At 48.1% G+C, this 20,350-nt stretch overlaps 4 protein-coding genes across 4 annotated transcripts; 2 read left to right on the top strand and 2 right to left on the bottom strand.

Moving 5' to 3' along the window:
- Window positions 1-223: 223 nt before the first annotated feature.
- PENARI_c087G08152 (uncharacterized protein) lies at window positions 224-1,680 on the bottom strand (the record flags this gene model as incomplete). Its single annotated transcript, XM_022637748.1, has 2 exons — window positions 224-387; window positions 843-1,680. The coding sequence occupies 2 exons, from the start codon at window positions 1,678-1,680 to the stop codon at window positions 224-226; spliced, it is 1,002 nt and encodes a 333-aa protein (XP_022482394.1).
- A 3,415-nt stretch (window positions 1,681-5,095) lies between these two features.
- PENARI_c087G11839 (uncharacterized protein) lies at window positions 5,096-9,743 on the bottom strand (the record flags this gene model as incomplete). The annotated part of the gene is made up of 3 exons (XM_022637750.1): window positions 5,096-7,183; window positions 7,236-9,155; window positions 9,213-9,743. The coding sequence occupies 3 exons, from the start codon at window positions 9,741-9,743 to the stop codon at window positions 5,096-5,098; spliced, it is 4,539 nt and encodes a 1,512-aa protein (XP_022482395.1).
- A 1,861-nt stretch (window positions 9,744-11,604) lies between these two features.
- Window positions 11,605-12,465, top strand: PENARI_c087G08308 (uncharacterized protein; the record flags this gene model as incomplete). Its single annotated transcript, XM_022637749.1, has 4 exons — window positions 11,605-11,890; window positions 11,951-12,019; window positions 12,081-12,233; window positions 12,299-12,465. The coding sequence occupies 4 exons, from the start codon at window positions 11,605-11,607 to the stop codon at window positions 12,463-12,465; spliced, it is 675 nt and encodes a 224-aa protein (XP_022482397.1).
- A 2,618-nt stretch (window positions 12,466-15,083) lies between these two features.
- On the top strand, window positions 15,084-16,870 carry PENARI_c087G00565 (sugar porter family MFS transporter; the record flags this gene model as incomplete). The annotated part of the gene is made up of 6 exons (XM_022637747.1): window positions 15,084-15,108; window positions 15,158-15,209; window positions 15,262-15,337; window positions 15,388-16,101; window positions 16,155-16,445; window positions 16,493-16,870. 6 exons carry the CDS (start codon window positions 15,084-15,086, stop codon window positions 16,868-16,870), a joined length of 1,536 nt encoding a protein of 511 aa, XP_022482396.1.
- Between the last annotated feature and the right edge of the window lie 3,480 nt (window positions 16,871-20,350).

Genomic DNA, 20,350 nt, shown 5'->3' with positions numbered 1-20,350 from the left:
AATTCCCGTGTCTAGAGTACACCACTACTAATGACCTCGAGTCAGATCTGTGAGGCTAAGGTCCGGGGTTGTCAGAATTGGTGAGTGGGAGGGCAGTCTAGTTTGTGAACGCTTTCGGGAGATGGCCCTGACGAATGTATAGCGCTACTGTTCTGGCCCTTATGGCCTTGCAACGCCTTCATCGCCTCCGTGATTCCCCCTCTGACATGCGTCAATTCAGTCTCTAGCCGACTGGCTCGGTGTGAGCTGGCGTCAAGCTCACTCTGAAGCCCACGGGACTTTGTCTGGAATCGACCGCTATCGCTGCGCGTGTCGCCCAGCCGGACCCGAGTACGGCGGAGCTCATCCCCAGCTCGCGGTTCGCGCCTCCCAGCTGGCGGATCTTTGCTATAATGTCTGTTGGTCATATGACAGGAGGCGGCAGCGGGCGAAGGGTCACAGCGACAGCACATGTAAATACAAGCCTTGTACTAGGAAGCACTCGGCACACAATCACATCAATTTTATCTTCAGCGTCTTGGGATTTCAAGTACCCGATCGATATAGCAATCAATGAGGTCACCCCATAATAGCATTCGAAATCAAATTCCCTAGCCAACACTCACAGATTGTTCACAAATTATTTCTTCGTCAACAGGAAAAGAAATAGATCTATGTAAAGCTCTGTCACGCTGTCGCTGGGTATAGAAGAGACTTTTTTGGCCGTGATAGCACCCCTCCCATAGTGGACACCGCGCCAGTAGATAACGTTCCATCATCAGTAGAGGGCGGGCGTTCTTCCTGTATTGTTGATATAGGGTCCAGTATTGTAGTGCCTGTTTCAAAGGGAATCCTATTCTCACTCGGCAGGCTGCAAGCCGAGCGTCGGGGTTGTTTTGCCGGATCGAAGCGACGATAGGGTGTGAGAAAAACCTCCATTCCACCTCTGTTTGGCTCCAGACAAGTCTGCTGGCTGTCATATTCGTTTATGTAGTGATTTCTCATCAAAAAGGCGACCAGTTGGTTCAGCACGCTGAATTCCATCTTCAGCTTAACGCTGTAGACGACGGTCTTATACGTTGTTTGTATTTCGAAATTGTTGGTATATTGGGTCGCAAGGAGCGAAGCATCCATAAGGATGGCAATGATATTGACGAGTATCAAATGTTTCATGACATTATAGCCACTTCGTTCCTCGCGCGTGAGAGCCGGTTTGAGTGCCCGAGAAGCTTCCCAGATATACAACCCAGAGATAATGATCTCCTGGATAGAGAAGCCAGCAAGCTGGATATCCTCATAGACATTGAACGGGCCGAGGAAATTTGAATGGCCTAGACCGCTGCCAAAGAAGAGGATGGACACCGGAATGTGTAATACGCAAAAATTGATGATGATCATATACAACACCCATCGGTACCGACGGTAGTCGCTGACGACAAGGTGCAGCCGGGAATAAAGTACGACGGATTGGCCTGTGACCATGGCGTACCAGCCGACGACAATTAGTACAGCCATAGGGAAGCTAGGGGCAAGTGCGAAAAAGCGGAGTAGGACCGCAATAGCATGGAGTAAGATGCCTAAGGTGGCCACGAGCATGCTCCAAAAGTATAATCCTCGGTAACGCTTAAAGGTCATGAAAATGGAGACCATAATCTCCAGAACGTTATAACAGGTGATGCCGAAAAATGCTGCTATCGTCATAGCGATAGGGCGAGACACGTCGATCGGCCCCGTTTCACCTGCCATAATTCAAGTGTTGCTTTCCTAGCGCAGGACAAGAAGTCGTAAGATCGATGGAACGCCGCTTTCATGATAGAAGAGAAGTTTCCAAATCCCACATGATTATAGTCGCCTATCTTAAAGACCCAAAAATCGGGTCAATAGAGCGCGGCTCGTTGATACTACAGTTGCAACGTGAGCTGCGAAGCGGTCCCTACTCTTAGGAAATGCCTGTATTACGCTGCCAAGAACTTGGCACTCTCGCCACATTTCTAAGTAGCCTTGTCACAGGACCGCCCCCCACCCTCGCGGGTAGGGGGCGGCTATCTGGTTCTTTCTGCAACCCAATACCGCACAGCGCCACAGCGGTATTGGGTGGCAGAAAGAACCAGGTAGCGAAGAATCTATGTTTTAGACAGCGCCACAGCGGTATTGGGTGGCAGAAAGAACCAGGTAGCGAAGAATCTATGTTTTAGTCAGCACTGCACAACATGTCCGGCCCGCGATGGATGATGGATCGAATACTGTCCTGGCAAGTTTACGACAGGGCCTTGTAGTGATACGATCCAAAGTGGCCGAAGTTCCCGAGATGGTGAAAGCAGATGCAGAGAGAAGGGCAAGAAGTGAGGCTGATGATAGAATCTCGTAGTCAAGTTCTAAGCGGAGCCTTGAGTCCTGAAGTGGCTTTTGTTCTGAGACATACGGCAATGCGGGCTATAGAATCGTACGGGACGCCAGTTGACGGTCTGATGGCCTGGGCAGGTCTTGATGCGTGGTTTTGAGATCTGGGGACAAGCAGGCACGTTTTGATTTGTTACTTGTGAAGGATAAGCCATTCGAGATGTAGTCATTATTGCCACCGACCATAAGCTGGCTACCTTGGGATACGTGGAACACCTGCAGCATTGTCACCACTTCTTCTTCAGCCGCCCGATCAGAACCCGAGTGCGACGCTTATCACATTGTTTCTCGATGCAGTGATGGAAATTGTAAAAGCGGGAGACGAGAAAGATTCCGTCTTAAATACGCATCTGCTCATGAATTATTTGCCCAGACCAGATTGGCTTTCACTAGCTAAACGCCGACATGACGAGACTATGGGATACTCGAACATTTATAATGGATCTTCAAAGGATTTTCAGAGGTAACTTAGCACATACGGGTTATACATGATATTTATGATATTTGGTGGTATCCGATTTCACTAACAAGATTCACAGGTACATGGAGATGCACGAATTCACCAGGGTCGCCGCCGATTTGAAAATCATTCCCAAGCCGTGAAGTACCATCGTTGAAGAGTGGCCAACGCAGCTAAGGTTGCAACTGAAGCAGAAAGGCGCCCCAGAAGAGTTCCGTGCTCTTCTTGGGTCAGACCTTTTTGGTCTTCCACCGATACGGCTTGTCCCCTTTCTAAAAGGAGAGACCGTCGCTGGAGGGCTACCATCTGCTTCCAAATATGAAAGAACAGACCCATTTAAATCTACTGCGGACACATGGCTCTTTGTTCAAGCAGCTGCTCCACAATTTCTGCGTGGTCATCAAGGCAGCTCAGTGCAAAGCAGATCGACCTTAGACGTCTCGTTTTGATATAGAAACTTCCTGAGAGAGTAGGAGACATTATCCCCTTGCCAATCCCATGCCTTGTAGCATAGCAAACAAGAGGTGGTTTCCAATCGCCATATCTCTTTGGGAGGACGCGACACCTTTGTCCAACAACTACCGCACCGCTTGCGATTCACGCTCTTCCGCAGCGCTTGCTCAAGAGGCCCAAGGGCCAAATGGCAATAACGGAGAACGGAGAAGGAATGTTCGAGGCGGTGTCTCGTCGCCCAATGACTTTTGTCGGATCGCTATTTCTCTGGTAGTAACGTCATACAGTTGGCTGTCTTTCGCCCTGCCATTACCATGACGGTGTATGTTGTGACCCATGGCTAGCTACGTTTTTTTTAGAAAGTACTAACTTGTCATTTACGGACATCAGATACTCAAGCCCGGATGCTGCACTGCATGGGAGTGGGTTTCGTGGGGTGATCTGCGCTCTTTTGGCGAGGAGCAAATAGGATCTGAGGGACGGAGACTGTTTTCACCTCCTTTAGAACTATTTCAGCAGTGGCCAGAATTTCATCTGTAGCTGGGTTGGCCATTCTTATGTTGTTTTAAGGGAGTAGTAAGTCGCTATTTTCGATATCTGAGACCGAGTAAGCCCCTAAACTGTCACTTGGACATGGGCGTGGCAAAAGGAAATGACACCTCGCAAAATTCTGAAGGTCCTCTCAGGCCTTGGAGTTTGGCTTGTGTGCATTGCTATGGAAAATTCTAGTTCTTTTGGATCCCCAATACTGTAGCAAGACATAAAATCAGACAATCTGCCTTATCTTAGATTTTATGCTCAAGATCGGTCTTTCCAAATTGAGGAAAGTAAAGTTATGATGTATGGATCTACAACTTGGTCAGCAAAGGAATCGCCCGCGTAGACGGCGGGGTCCTTCGTCGGGGTTCGAGTTCGGGTTCGGTCTCGGCACGTGCGAAGACGGGAAGTGGGGATATCACCAACTGGCCGGTATCCGTGTCAAATGATGACAAGGTCCGTACAGCACTTGCTGATTATGAAAAGAGTGAAAAGAGAGCTTAGTGTAATGTGAGTCGGCAAGTCTTCATCAAAAAGAGTCCATTCATCGAAGACACTAAGCTAGAGAGAAGAAGAGAAAGAGAACAGGAGAGACGCCAAGAACTATTATATCTACCCTCTCCTCGTCCGATCATATCGGACCCCTGGTCTCACCGCCTTCCCTATCCAGCTATCTAGCAAAGTCCTTCAAGTGATCCGACTGTCATGCGTCACATCGACATCAGCCATTATGGAGCCGAACACTTCAATCTCTCGTACTAGCCACTTGAGATCATCAGGAGCATCGCGTATTGCATCCCAGTAGTCTTGCATTGTCTGAACGGACTTCCCGACGTGGATTGCAAGGGCCGCGAATGCGATGGCACTAGATACTACAGTAGCCGACAGGATCGGCTTCTACATAATCTACTCTCTTTGACTCTTTCTCGGCGTCACTCTTTCTCGGCGTCACAGTGGAGCCGCTAGTCTATATTGCGATTAAGTCTAGATTTGTGTAATCTATGTACTGCTAAGAGCAAGAAAATAGCGAACACTGTGGGGATTACGTGTCTTGTCAATACACGGCAAGACCGTCTTTGGAAGCCTCAGGATCCCAACCGGCCATGTGGCAACTGCTGCCACATATTTATAAATAGCGTTAAATGAGGTAAATGTCTAAGAGATTCAGAGCGCCGAATCAAATTATATGAAGTGCCCTGCCATCCCATATGCTGTGATTTGAATGAGGATAGAAAATAATCAAGAGTAAGCTTACTACGACAAGGGTTAATCCGTCCGGAAAGCAACAATGAAAACCCTCCCGTCATCGTATCCGAGAGCAAGAGTACCATCTTTAGTAGCTGAGCAGCTGAATTGACGATACTCTAAGGGGAGCCGTATCAGTTTCTGGCCCCCAAAGGTCATCCAACCATCTGCTAAGGAAACTTGAGTGTTGGGCTTATATGGAGTTTGACCAGGCGCAGAATGGACCAATTCCGAATCGTCGTCGAGAATCTGCAGCTCTTTGCCCGTCTTGGCATCCCAGAGCTTGATGGTGCCATCGTTCGAGCCTGAGGCCACCATTTGGCCGTCCGGGGAGAAGGTCACAGACTGGACCCAACCTAAATGGCCCTCGAGGATCCGCAGCTCTTTGCCCGTCTTAGCATCCCAGAGCTTGACTATGCTATCAGTCGAGCCTGAAGCTAGAATTTGGCCGTCCGGGGAGAAGGCCACGGACCGGACCGAACATTGTAAATGGCCCTCGAGCGTCTGTAGCTCTTTGCCCGTCTTAGCATCCCAAAGCTTGATGGTGCTATCATCTGAGCCTGAAGCCACCATTTGGCTTTCCGGGGAGAAGGCCACAGACTGGACCGAATGTGAATGGCCCTCGAGGGTCTGTAGCTCTTTCCCCGTCTTAGCATCCCAGAGCTTGACTATGCTATCATCTGAGCCGGAAGCCACAATTTGGCTGTCGGGGGAGAAGGCCACAGAGCGGACCCAATCTGAATGTCCCTCAAGCGTCTGTAGCTCTTTCCCCGTCTTAGCATCCCAGAGCTTGATGGTGTCATCATTCGAGCCTGACGCCACTATTTGGCTGTCCGGGGAGAAGGCCACAGACTGGACCCAACCTAAATGGCCCTCGAGGATACGTAGCTCTTTGCCCGTCTTAGCATCCCAGAGCTTGACTATGCCGTCATTCGAGCCTACGGCCATCATTTGGCTGTCCAGGGAGAAGGCCATAGACTGGACCGAATTTAAGTGGCCCTCGAGCGTCTGTAGCTCTTCCACCGTCTTAGCATCCCAGAGCTTGATGGTGCTATCTTCTGAGCCTGAAGCCACCATTTGGCTGTCCGGGGAGAAGGCCACAGAGCGGACCCAATTTGAATGTCCCTCGAGCGTCTGTAGCTCTTTGCCCGTCTTAGCATCCCAGAGCTTGATAGTGCTATCATCTGATCCTGAGGCTATCATTTGGCCGTCGGGGGAGAAGGCCACAGAGCGGACCCAGTCTGTGTGGCCCTCGAGGGTCTGTAGCTCTTTGCCCGTCTTAGCATCCCAGAGCTTGATGGTGCGATCGGCTGAGCCTGAGGCTACCATTTGGCTGTCCGGGGAGAAGGCCACAGAGCGGACCCAATTTGAATGTCCCTCGAGCGTCTGTAGCTCTTTGCCCGTCTTAGCATCCCAGAGCTTGATAGTGCTATCATCTGATCCTGAGGCTACCATTTGGCCGTCCGGGGAGAAGGCCACAGACTGGACCCAATTTGAATGGCCTTCGAGGGTCTGTAGCTCTTTGCCCGTCTTAGCATCCCAGATCTTGATAGTGCGATCATATGAGCCTGAAGCCAGTATTTGGCTGGTAGGGGAGAAGGCCACAGACTCGACCGAATTTGAATGGCCCTCGAGCGTCTGTGGTTCTTTGCCCGTCTTAGCGTCCCAGAGCCTGACGGTGCCATCACTTAAGCCTAGGGCCACCATTTGACTATCCGGGGAAAAATTCACAGAAAAGACCAAGCCTGAATGGCAATCGAGTGTCTGTAGGTCCGTCCCCGTCCTGGCATCCCAGAGTTTGAGGCTGCCATCTGCCGAGCCTGAGGCCACCATTTGGCTGTCCGGGGAGAAGGCCACAGACTGGACCCAATTTGAATGGCCCTCGAGGGTCTGTAACTCCGCGCTCCATGCTCTCTGTACTTCTGATAGGATGCGTATCCTCCTGGGTCGTTCCCCTTCGAACACCTTTCTGACAATGCTTTCCATAGGTAAAAATATCAGTGCTGAACAATAAAGTTGCAGTGGCGCATTGTCTGCCATGTGAATATTCTTCAGGATGAAGCGCTTGGCGTCGTATAAAAACCGTGAAAGCTCAGTGCCCATGTTGCTCTGCGTTATTAACATTAGTCACCCCTCAAATATTGATCGTGCAGGCACTCACCTTAATACCTAACTGCAGTCTGTCTATAATCCCGACAGCCTCTGATATAATCCCCATTAGACTCATTGCTTCCAACCAGTGAAGGAGATGCTTTTTGAGAAATGCTAAAACCTCTATCTCAGAGACATGAACATGGCTCCGCTCCAGATGATACACCCAGTAACGACAGGAGTATTTGAGCTCCGCCGAAATACATTGCTCGATGGCCTGGCTGTCTATTTCCATGCGCTGTGCTCCATAGCTCTGTAGATTGCAGATATTGTGTTTGAGTTTCTTGTCCATGACGAGAAGGCAATGTGACGCTATTTTCGTATGCGTCTCCTCCTCATTCAAATAGAAGCGCGCTTTCGTGGTCAGGAGAAATTCGCGAAATGATAGATGCAGAATCCTAACTGGTAAATCTTGGTGACCAGGTATACTAAGAACCGACCGGAACGAACGCAAAAGATTGCTCGTGGTGTCTACTTGGATTCCAAGCAAATGCGAGAGTGCATTAGATGAGAGAGGAACTGCAAGAAGAATGATGGCACCGACTATCTCTCGGAATTGCTGCACTAGGTTCTCTGCATCCTCATCGTCTCGGTCATCTAGGAGCCGTGATAGAATGGGCAAGTAGGTTTTGTCCATTTTCGTTACATATTTGGCTTGGTCCTTCAGAAGTTCGTCAAGGCGTACCGTCGGGGGAAACATCTCGTCCTCAACGAATCGGCACACTGTAGCGGCAGAAATGAACAACGGGACTGACATAGTAACCAGGGTTTCAATCTTTTCATCTCCAGGCCAGTCTTTTGGAAGATCCCTTGACTTGCGGATTTTCGCGAATCGGTCCTTTAGGAACAAAGCTATATCATGTTCAATCACTAGCTCGGGGATCTCATGTAGAACTAGATCTTGGTGGGCCTTATTTTTCTGAAATCCATATAGAACTGGGTTTTCCGGTCGGCTCGTCAGGAAGATTTTCAATCTCATGCCTGTAGATTGCTGTATTTGTGGCAAATGTTCAAGGATGGTGGTTATCTCTTCGGCCTTCTCACACTCATCCAATGCGTCGATCACAATCACCATCGCGCTGGTTTGGTTCGGTGGCAGATTTTGTAGTGGCCGGAGAAGGAGTTTCTTGAATTGCTCCTGGAAAGCTTTCGCGGAAATATCTGGATCGTTCTCAATTGCCCTAAGAACACCAGATGCCAGCTGACGATTATGGAGTATCAATTGCTTGGCAATGGTTGGTATAAATCTTCTAGCATTTCCACGGTCTGCTTCGCCCTTTTTGAAGAAGAAACTGGCTCCCAGTTGTCCCTTGCCGTTGAAGGATTTTGCCATCGTTCGGGCGATAGTAGACTTTCCGGTGCCGGCCATGCCATTCAACCAAAAGATGCATTTGCTCTCAGATGATTCGGCCCATTCGGAGATTTGGCTGCGGAGCTCGGTTCTGGTATCATCAAGACAAAAGGTTTCATGTTGATCCATATATGAGTTCCAAAATGCTCCTTCTGCAATAGGAAGACTGAAACTCTGGGCAATGGCTTGAATGGATTTTGACATCTCATCCAATTGAGCCAGGATACTTTTGGCCTCCTCCCCGTGCTGTAGATGCTGATCTAACTGAACCCATTGGTACAACTTCTGCTCTTCCTGCTTAACTGAGGTTTGAAGCTCTTTGAGGCGCTGACTAGTAATTGAGGTGAGACTGCCCAGGATCCGCCTTCCCCTGCCATAGTTTTGGCCGACCAGTACTTCTGCTGCGTACTGAAGAATTGCTTTGTAGGTCCCGATAGTTGCAACTTCTACCATGACGCATTCTCCAGAGTTGCTGCGGTAGAAATTCCTTTCAACATACGCACATCGGGCAAGGACATCTGCTAGGTACTCCGAAGAGTCAAAAATCGCCTCTTGCAAGTCAGAGTGGTTCTTAGCCATCTATAGCTCAGACCACACATTAGCTTCGCTGTTCTCTACATTATTTTCAAGACTTACAGTTAATCCAAGTGACACAACCGCCCACGCGCTTGCTGCATGACCCGTGGGATCAAAGGCTACCCCCGCATTAATGATGTCCTTGAACGAGAGCGCAGCATCGATGATTTTCCGTGACACTTTTCGAAGGTCGATATCTTCCCCTGTCGATCTCCTTATCTTGATGCCTCCTTGTTGGTATTCCTCGTATCGCTCCTTCGTTAATTTGATAACCTCATTAATCAATCGCGTCGTTCGTAAGTGATTCTCGTCATCTTTGTTGCTCGACGTAGAAATATTTCTTTGCAGCAAAACATCCTGTTCGTTCTGATCTAGCTGATCAAAGGCGGACTGCCACAAGTCTTTGGGGGAGCGAGAGTCTTCGGATTGGGACTGAGCTACGCTAGTCTGGCTGGCTGAGGTTGAGGCGGATACTGGAGCAACAGATGGACGGTCGGCATGCATCTCGGTTTGACTGAGTTGGGATTTTCCATTGTGAGGCTTCTTCGACCTTTGGGAAAGCCGGTCCTTCAACCCTCTTAAACGATGCATCTCGAAAGTATTTCACAAATAACACCGTGTTGGCAATTCCCATAGATTTTGCTGCTGCAACCCCAGCTTCTATGGAAAGGGGAGAGATTGTACTTTTCGCTGGGCAAAACTGGACCTCCTCCCTCCTAGTGGCGCGGCTGAACTGTGTAGACCAATTATCGTGTACGGTCAACCAGACCAAAGAACACGTTACATCAAGCCGTGCCTAGTAAGCACACCAACTCCGCCCTTCGCACCCTCTTTCAACTTGCTACCCGTTCTACACTTACCTTGGAGTTATCTTTAATCTGGAAAAACTGCCCAACATGCACGCTGGAGAATTCTATTGTATTCCCGCCGTAAGGTTTATTGTTTACATGCCACATCGAGATTCCCACGGTACTACGGCAGCCGACAGTGTGGTGGGTGCAAAACGTTCAGAATCAATAATTGGCCTCACCGCCCTAGGTTTTGGCTCCACCTATCTCCGGGTAGGCTAAGACCAATCTGGTCAGATACGATCCACTGAAAATCCAACACAAAACATCTTAATTTTGGTCTACCACACTCAGATTTAACCACTCTCGGTCGGTCGTGAGTGCTCATTGTCCCCGAGAAGAGATTCCCCTCCGGACCCATGCATTGTTTCTCGGCCCGTACCCGAAACCACTCTAGTCATATACTGAAAGACGCGCGAGACGCGCGCATCGGCCCGGAAACAATGAAAAAGTAATTGGGAGGCAAAGTATAAGTAAAGAAATTTGACCATTGGCTGAATATGTATGTTAATACATGTTAATGAAGGTAGACCGCGGAGCCTAGAAGATGTACAAATTGAGGTGGAAATTGTTCGTCATTGAAAGTTGTCTTTCTGATTGAGCAAGTATCCCACCATAGGCAGTTTCAGTGGTATCTAGAAACGTGTCTCTGGCAAATGAGTGAAAGATCAAGGTGAAAGCACTTAGTGTCGTCGAGTGTCTCAAGACAAATTAGTTACGTTCTTTCGTGGTAAATTTATATGACCATTGGACGAGGTTGTAGCATCGAAACGCTGCAGCGCGAGCAAGGGCGTATTTCGAGCGGGGGTTGGTAAATAAGCTAAGCGTCAGGCGAAGCATTGCGATGGCTGGAGAGCTCTAGAGAGGTAACCAGCGACCGCGAGCAACACAAGACTGGTGAATTAATGTTGTGGAGCAGCATTACGCACAGGAGCGTTGAATGGCAAAATCCAGAAAATAGTTCACGTGCGTAGGGGTACAGGTGGCAATAAGTCACAGAGTTTAAAGCAGAACCTGTTCCGATCTGTTAGGATGTCACAGAATGAGACATAATAACTCCACCAGAAACCATACAATGCCGAGGAAGGAATCGTTTCATCTCCGTACCTGGTACGTTTCAAGCACACCTCTCGCTCAATTCGCTTCTATTTGTTAAACAGCAATCTTTAACCATGACTTATCTGATATTGTCGAACTGCTCCGAAAATGATTTGCTTCTATGGCGTCTGGGGGATCAAAAGCCACTGATGCTAATGTCTGTGTCTGCAACACTAGCCTTAGGGGATAAATTAGCTGGTTGTTTTAGAATACCCCATAGGGCATACAGCCCGGCCCACCACCTACCATATCGCGCTAGTCGGACGGCAATTTTTCCTATTTAGCTTATGAATGCTATGAAGCCAATTTTTGAGTGGTGCACTTTATGCAATATTTTGATTAAGGGTTATATCCCTCCAGTATGCACGGAAAGAAATAGCTTTTCTGCTAAAAGGAGGTGCCTGTGGTGCCTGCTAGGAGGACTATAAAGCTGCTCGCGGTTCTGTTTCAATGATGTGAGCGCAACTAAGTTAAATCTTCAGACACCTAAAATTACATTTGCCACGATGCCTTCCTTTAACCAGGCTATATCTGTCCTCGCCGTAACGGCGGTTATATCTGTGAACGCTGCTATGGGCCCTGCCTTCAGCACTGGTCCAGTATCAGACAACTCCTTTATTCGCGAATCGACCGCGACTCTGGTCCTACCCAAGGTTCCTAGCGGAAGCTCTGGAGATGCCTCCCTCTGGGTCGGAATGGGCACCTCTAACGGCGATTTGATTCAATCTATCGCCGATAACTGGGAATCTAGTGACTGGAGTATCTTTGCCTACACCCTCTTGTCGACTAGTGGTTAGTCTTGAATCCAAATTTCTAATTAAAAGCAGTAAATTTATCTCATGTTTTCTTTAGCCACCACCCAGATGCCTGTTCAGGGGGATTCCTCTACCGCCACCGCTGGAGATAAGGTGACGATGCATTGTAAGTGCAATGCAATAGTCGAGATAAAACATTGGTTCGAAATGCTAAACTTAGTTCACAGACAAATTCGACGACTCCACAGGCAACTATACCCAAACAGTTCTTGTCAACGACAAGACCGTTTCTACTCTGTCTACCAGTGATGGAAAAGCCCAGGGCTGGGGCAGCGCTGTTGAGTGCGCCGCAGACAACTGTGGCACCATGCCCGCTCACTGTAAGTTTCAAATAGCGACTGGACGCCATTTATCACCCACCGAACTAATCCATTTCCTCCTACAGCTTGGATCAACGCCAAGATTATCCTGGATGTCGCCGATCCTGATTACATCAACACTATGAGCAAGGGAGCCGGTGTCTCTGGAAGCATGTCGACCATCGATGGTGGTAAGACCTGGACCATTGGTACCATCGAGATCCCCGAATACACTTTCGGCAGTTCTTCGTAAATCCATGCATCAACCTGGAGAAAGACTGAGAGTCATTTTGGTTGCCACAGATACTTGAATATTCCTTCTACGCTCATTTGTTTAGCTTCAGCATGTAACTATCACATCGGATCCATATGTACGCTGTCTTCCAAAAGAGAAGTTTTGATATTGCATAGCACTTTGCACGGCTGATCTTACCTTCGAGGCACAAAATTATGACCCTTGCGAACATCTCTCTGCACCATAGCACTAGGCGATAACTGGCTGGCCATCGTAGCTGGTAATTAGGGATGGTTTTGTGCATTAGCCGTTACCAGAGCCTTACTAATCTTCCGTGGTGTGCGCGTTATTGAGACACTTGCATTGGCGGACAAAGGGCCACGGGAAAAGCATCCGTTAGATGGTCTACGTCATGACCCTTCTATTGAAAAAGATATGCTGTGTTGGAACCCCTAAGCGATGCGTACAAAGACCTAGAAATCCATTTCTAACTTAAGGTAGCGCGCACGTCAAGCCCATCAACGTTTTTCCGTTAAACCAATATTTTCAAGGTTCTGATAGATGTTGTCCATGCTCCCTCATGCCAAATTCTGGAGAAGCGAAGGTAGGAAAACCACTGCATTTGATCCGAGTTCTCCTTGGCCCAGCAAGTCATCTCCCAGAAATACAACCTGCCAGCTGAGTAGGAGGGGGTTGAGCTGGCGGCAATACCACATTCATAGGTCTGTGGTCTAATGATGAGATCTGAAGTCCTGAAGGTAACTAGTATTGTGATGTAGACTCCTACCTGGGTGTCTTTTCCAAATGCAATCCACTTGACGCCCGTTGTTGTGGGAGCAGGTAAGTTATTATCTGCCCGTGTATGCGGGTATATCGACTGTATCACCGTCGCAAGAGAAATTGTCTCTTGCACTGATTTTATCGCCAGCGAGATAGTGACTCGGATCAACTCATGTGTTAAGTCCTCTAAATTAACGCATTTCGGAGCTCAGTGTCAACAGGATAAAGAGAACCAAGAAACAGTCAAGAAACAGTCGGTCCGTGAGCAAATGTCAGACAAATAGCAGGACTTCCCCAGGCAATCAAAAAGGTAATACTCCGGCGGTAGGCGTCCCCAAGAACTCACATCATTTACCCGATCATCACCCCCAAGAATGCTTTCCTTGGTTGGTTTGAGTCAAAGATGCATGTTAATTAACATCTGTGCGTATTTCTTGTAGACACCATGTCTGTGGCGCTATGCTATGAACCTTCAAAGGCGCCACCATCTCATGAACAGCGCCATGGGCGGTCGGAACCTCGGCAGAGGCGCATTCTAGCCCCGGGTACATCGCGCACTTTTACCCGCCTTCGGTAAAAGACATCAGTGTTGTGCTACTAATGTTAACATTGCCCAACGTCCCTTACCTACACATTCAGAGATGTTCTTGTGCTTAAACTTAGCTCAAGGTGATTTTATGGCAGTAGACGGGCTCACCAGTCCAGGGAACCGTCTACGGGCTTCTTGCACTCGCCCACTGTGTTCTTCAAACCACGTTCCTAGTAGAGGAAAAGTGGAAAATAGGGTATCTCTAAAAGACGTAGGCTACATGCTGATGCTGCAGTGTGAATCTAGGCAGCTTACTCTGTACAAAACGCTAAGAGACAGACAGAGAGCTGTTGTCGGCATGTACCGCCAATCCAACCCCCTGGAGGGGTTAACTGATGATCGAAACGTGACCAAAACCTATGGAGTTCTAGGAACCTTCACCTTCAAGGTGATTGTTTCCGAGTATGGCAATAGGGCATAATTATAGACTGATGGTAGAATGGCACTTTGGCGGTGTTGGGGAAGGAGGGATGTTGTCGAGACCTGAGGTCACGGGACTTAGATGGAACTGAGCATTAGATAGCCAGAGAGCTCGCGTACCGAGTCTCTCGCTCTCTCCCCATCCATCATCTACCAATACATTGACATCTATTGCTTCCTGTCCTGTGATTTAGACCATTCCTATTGTCAAGGAATGTTGCCTTCATTCGAAGTGTAGCTAGTAGCACCTAATACCGCGACTTGGCTATAACGTAATCTATATATTTAAAGCTAGATTCTAGTGAAGGCTTGGTAGAAATATATGGAAGTATAAAATGGAGTGCTAATATTCTTCCCTTCGACACGTCTTGTTGACACGTCTTGAGAACATCCCCACTTTATATGGATGACGTCGGTATGCCGATCCAAGACGGGCCAACCTCGCATGTACAGTAGTGATGGAGAAGCGAAAACAGGCAAAAAGTAAGTCATGCCGGAATAAGCCTGATCTTACGGGGCCGTTCGCTTAGAGAAGTGAAACATGAGATATTCCCGGGTAAATAGGCCCCTCGGTTAATATAACTTCACCCGACAAATGCCCCGACTGGCTCTCCGTCAACCCCGACCCGCCAATGACGCTGCGCCCATCCCCGACTTTTACTCCCCCGGGATTTCTCCTCTCCGCATTTCCCTTTCCCGTTGATCTTTTCCCGTCCGGGGTCAAACACCCGGTCCCGGTATCGTGCCATGCAATGGACCCTTCGCGTAGCTCGCATTGGCCGTCCGCCACTTATAAAAACGCCTTGCCGCAAGCCTCAAAGACTAAAATCTCTATGGGCTAACAACAATGTACACTATCACGAATATATACGGTATGTGCAGTTAGATTGATGGACAATAGCAATGCCTAACATGCCACAGTCCTTGCCGCGTTTGGCACCATTGGCGGCGCTCTTTTCGGCTTCGATGTGAGGTGTGTATTCATATATTCAGCCACAAGGACAAGAGATTAACATGACTTCTAGCTCGATGAGCGCCTGGATTGGCGTTGATACGTATATGGACTATTTTGGCGCGCCAGACTCCAACCTCCAAGGAGGAGTACGTGATCCCCGTACTCAGTCTGTCCAGAGGCTAACATTGTCCACTAGATTACAGCTTCGATGTCTGCCGGTTCCTTCGCTGGCTCGATCGCAGCCGGGTGGCTGTCCGATATCCTTGGACGTCGCTATGCGTTGATGATTGCTTCCCTGGTTTGGATTGTTGGAGCGATGGTGCAGTGCAGCGCACAGAACGTGACACATTTGGTCGCTGGCCGTGTTGTCAGTGGACTTGCTGTCGGTGTTACCTCCTCCCAGGTCTGTGTCTACTTGTCTGAACTCGCGCCCGCTCGCATTCGTGGCCGTATTGTGGGTATCCAGCAATGGGCGATCGAATGGGGTATTTTGATCATGTACTTGATCGCATATGGCTGTGTTGTGGGTGTATCCGGACCTGCTGCGTTCCGTATCTGCTGGGGTGTGCAGGCTGTTCCGGGTCTTATCCTTTTCATTGCGCTGTTCTTTTTCCCGGAGTCTCCTCGCTGGCTCGCTTCCAGGGAACGCTGGGAAGAAGCTTTGGAAACCTTGGCACTCCTGCATGCCAATGGTGACCGCCATGATCCCGTTGTACAGGTTGAATTCGAAGAGGTCCAAGAAGCCGTCCGAGTGGCGCACGAAGCTCAAGATGTCTCCTTCCTGGCCTTGTTCGGACCGCGAATCTGGAAGCGCACCATGTGTGGAATGACTGTTCAGATGTGGCAGCAGCTTTTAGGTGGTAATGTTGCCATGTATTATGTGGTCTACATTTTCGAGATGGCTGGCATGGTGAGTATCGCCAATAGTAATGCGCGAACAACTTCGCTGACTATCAACTGCAGACCGGCAACACAACTTTATGGTCATCGGCTATCCAATACGTCATTTTCTTGGTGACCACTGGTGTTATGCTCCCCTACATTGATCGTGTCGGTCGAAGGAACCTACTTCTCATCGGATCTGTGACATGTATGATTGTCCATTTCATTATTGCTGGTGTTATGGCCAGCAAAGGAAAACCGGTTTCCAATGTAAATGGCAATGCCAATTTGACTTGGGAGATCAAGGGCAGTGCTGGCATGGCTGTCATCGCATTTTCATATATCTTCACCGGCATCTACGGCTTGACTTGGGTATGTCATTCTCTTTCTTGATTACAAGTCCTTACTGACAGCTACAGGCTCCCACTGCGTGGATCTATGCAGCAGAGGTCTTCCCACTGAAATACCGAGCCAAGGGCGTCGGTGTCTCAGCTGCAACCAACTGGATCTTCAACTTTGCCCTTGCATACTTCGTGGCACCAGCCTTCCACAACATCCAGTGGAAGACTTACATCATTTTCGGCGTTTTCTGTACAGTCATGACGTTCCACGTGTTCTTCATGTACCCTGAGACTGTGGGTCGTTCGCTTGAAGAAATTGACATGGTTTTCGAGACCGATGTCAAGCCATGGCACACTCACAAAATCGAGGATGTATTTGGTGAGGAAATTGAGCGCCACAAGGATGTGAGTGCCAAGAAGGAGGGTGGTGGTGCCAGCCATGAGGAGGTGGTGTAAATAGATATTGAGAGGGAGCTGATCCCTAGGGAAGCATAAGAAAGCCCTGAGGCGTTTGCAAATATTTATGAATCAATGAGAGGCAATATATAAATAATTCAATCGGATTATATGGTTCAGCCGTGCAGGACAAAGAATATAAGCACAAAACTGGGGACACAGCAATGTCGAAAAGTTTACATCATTTCTTCCCACTCTTTCCACTCCGACAAGATGTCATCCCAGAATATAAGACACGAGGTCCTTGATGGACCATTGCCCCATCAACCAGGGTATAGAACCCGAAGAGCCACTGGGCCCCCGGGAAGAGAAAAAGAAACGGCTGAGAATTACGAACGGGCGGAGGATATTTACCACCATTTGGAGCAGCGGAGGTTTATCAAGGCCCATACACCGAGTCATTTACTGTAAAAAGAGAGATCGAGATGTTATGGCTCAAGATGTGACTTAAGAGACAAGTGAAGAACAAGTAAAGATTAGAAGAAGGACTCAAACCCGACTCTGGGGTCCCAACACCCCGGTTAAACACATGACATCTGCTACATGTATGTCTGGGAGAATAGCTACAGTATCAAAAGTCGTCAGCGCTGCCTAATTCCCGGCGCCGTTGAGATGGCCTAATCATTGGCCGCTAGATTGGTGGCAGGTGGCAATAACACGGTTTCGGAACGCACCTCAAACTGGTCGCACAGGCAATAAAATAAAGGCCGCGGTTCGTCCTATCTTTCAACATTAATATATTTCAAAATGGAAGACCAGGCTCAAAATTTGGACGGGAACGGAGAACGTGCTTTATGCATTTTAAGGAGAGAAAAATGTCGCAAACGTCTTGCCAAGCATATATGTAGGCTTGGATATACCGAAATGCCTTTTTCGGAACCGTTCCTAATACAGAATATAGTTGAAAGCCTTGGAATCGAGGTCAAGCTATCTGAGGTTCGATTGAAGACTTCGGAGGATGAGAACCTATATACACGGGAGAGAGACGATGTATCCCTTCGCCCACTTTTCGACAAACATATGAGCAAACACTCGGTTGGTGCTTATATAGAACTATGCCAGCAAGTCGGTATCAGTTTTCGAGCTGTACACCGGGAGAAGGTAATACAGTCTAACGTTATATCCGTGAGAAACATATCATATAGCTAGTAAAAAAGGAAGAAAATACACACATACTGACATTTTTCTTACAGGTTTATGCAGTTAGTCCTACATCGGTCTCGCTTTCTGAACTACAGGGCTCGTTTCTGACTATGCGCGAAGACACTGTCCTTTTCGTTTATTAGTCTGCGAAGGAATTCCTACTTAAGGAGACGCAAAATAGGGTTTTTGCGGGAGGTATGGAAGCTGAACACTGTACAATTTTCACACTCTCTCTACAAGGCATGTTTAAGACACTCCCGACACGATATTTTTCAACTTAAGTTTCCTGGATTCCCGATTGAGAAAATCATACTACCTAGTCCTAATCTATTAGCAGCTGCATAATATACGTGTGTCTATTGGGTTGACCATCTTTATCATAGCGGATGCCATAAAAAAAAAGATCTTGACGTTGATGAGAGAGGGTTTGTTGGTGATTTTCTACAAAAGAAATACCTTTATTGGCTTGAAGCCCTAAGCATTCTAGGGAATCTATCACAAGGCATAGCAGCTATGCTAAAGCTCGAGGGCTTACTTTAGGTGAGTAATTGCTTATATACCGAAACCACCTCCACTTTTGACTTTAAAACTACTATAATAGGAAAAAGGTGAACTACCTGCCTTTCTAAATCTAGTTCAAGACGCCTCCCGGTTTATTCGATACAACAGGCTAGCAATTGAAAGTAGCCCCCTTCAAGTATACAGTTCACCTCTGATATTTAGCCCTATATTGAGTCTAACGAGAAGTGTTATCAAAAGGAGAGACTAGATTGGGTTTTGAATGAGCCATTGGTGGACAAAGATTGGAGTCTATGTCTTCAAACCCTCGAGGGGCATAGCGATTGGGTCCTCTCAATTGCCTAGTCGCAAGATAGAAGCCGACTCGCATCAGCGTCAAATGATAACACTGTGAGGATCTAGGATCCGGCCACCGGCCAGTGCGAGTCAACCCTCGAGGGGCATAGCCGTTCGGTCTACTCGATTGCCTGGTCGCAAGATAGAAGCCGACTCGCATCAGCGTCGTAGATACCACCGTCAGGATCTAGGATCCGGCCACCGGCCAGTGCAGATCAAAACTTCATATCAGCTCCCCTGACTTCCTCCAATTTGATAAAGCCAGTCCGAATCATCTACACACCAAAATCGGTACACTTAATACAGAACCTATTGGCCCTATCATGTCTACGCCTAACTACTCAACCTCCTTTCCACAACAATATGGGTATGGCTTGAATGATGACTATTCCTGGATAACCTATGATGTAGTCAACCTCCTGTGGTTGCCTGCCGAATATCGACCGGCCGATCCCTCCCTTTTTGCTATATCTGCAACCACTTTGGCGATCGGCTGTTCATCTGGTCGTGTTATATTTCTCACCCTCTCGGAACACAGTCCCGTCCCTGGCTTTTGATCAATGTTTGACCAAGATGAGAGGTGTAGTGGCCAAATAACTGACCGAATCTCCTGCCAACTAGTCTGTTTGGCTTGTCTGCAAGTGAGTAGTTCTAGACAGGGCATAGCCTATACAGCCATGATACGATAGCTATGTTTATAACATTATTTATCACCGTACTAAGATACCGCCAAAAGTGTGGGTCAGGGGCAAGCTAACCACAAAAGGTACGGCGTCGTGCAAAATAGAGTTCGACAAAGAATTGAAGAGAGTAAACAAGTGAAACTGATTTCGAGCGCATCTGTAATTACTTGTTTCAATAGTGAGATAATCGTATCGTCTTAAGGTATACTGTAGTATGCCCAAAAGTCTGGCCTCTGTATCCTTGCTTTAATGGCTGGATTTCTCTCCCCTGGCAGATGAAATGTAATCTAGGAAGTGACAGCTCTAGTACCGCGGGAGGTACAGTCACTAGGGTTTGCATTTATCTATCCGACCCCGACTCCGGCGGAATCGAAGAGCCGCGTGGATGCCTGGATGCCCCTCATGTACATTAACCTGTAATTTATAAGTTAATTACTCAAGTACCTCAAGCATAGCCAAAAAAGTGGCACGATTTCAACACTCTGCATGTCAACTAGATGCCAAGGACCAGGTGAAACAAAAAGATAACAGACCTCAAAGCTCTTTAACAACCTGCTATAGTAGGAATTCCCCAAGTCCCCGCGCCCTCGGCCGGGAACTGGGGCTGAAAACCACAGAGGCGATTCGACAACGTTGTGGTCCATTCTCCATGTCCGCATATCCGTTGGGGGGAAAGCCCACATGGCAAGGGGAATTCCAAGTTCCCAAGAAAGGATAAAGGCCTAAAAGGGCATGTATCCACAACCCACCCGCTCTGTTCTACTTCTACAACCGAAACGCGTTAGCTCATGTCTGTTAG

The sequence above is a fragment of the Penicillium arizonense genome, assembly GCF_001773325.1.
Source record: "Penicillium arizonense strain CBS 141311 chromosome Unknown PENARI_contig087, whole genome shotgun sequence".
Taxonomy (NCBI): domain Eukaryota; kingdom Fungi; phylum Ascomycota; class Eurotiomycetes; order Eurotiales; family Aspergillaceae; genus Penicillium; species Penicillium arizonense.
The sequence above is the reverse complement of the archived record's forward strand: the minus strand, read 5'-3'. Positions and strand labels throughout refer to the sequence as shown.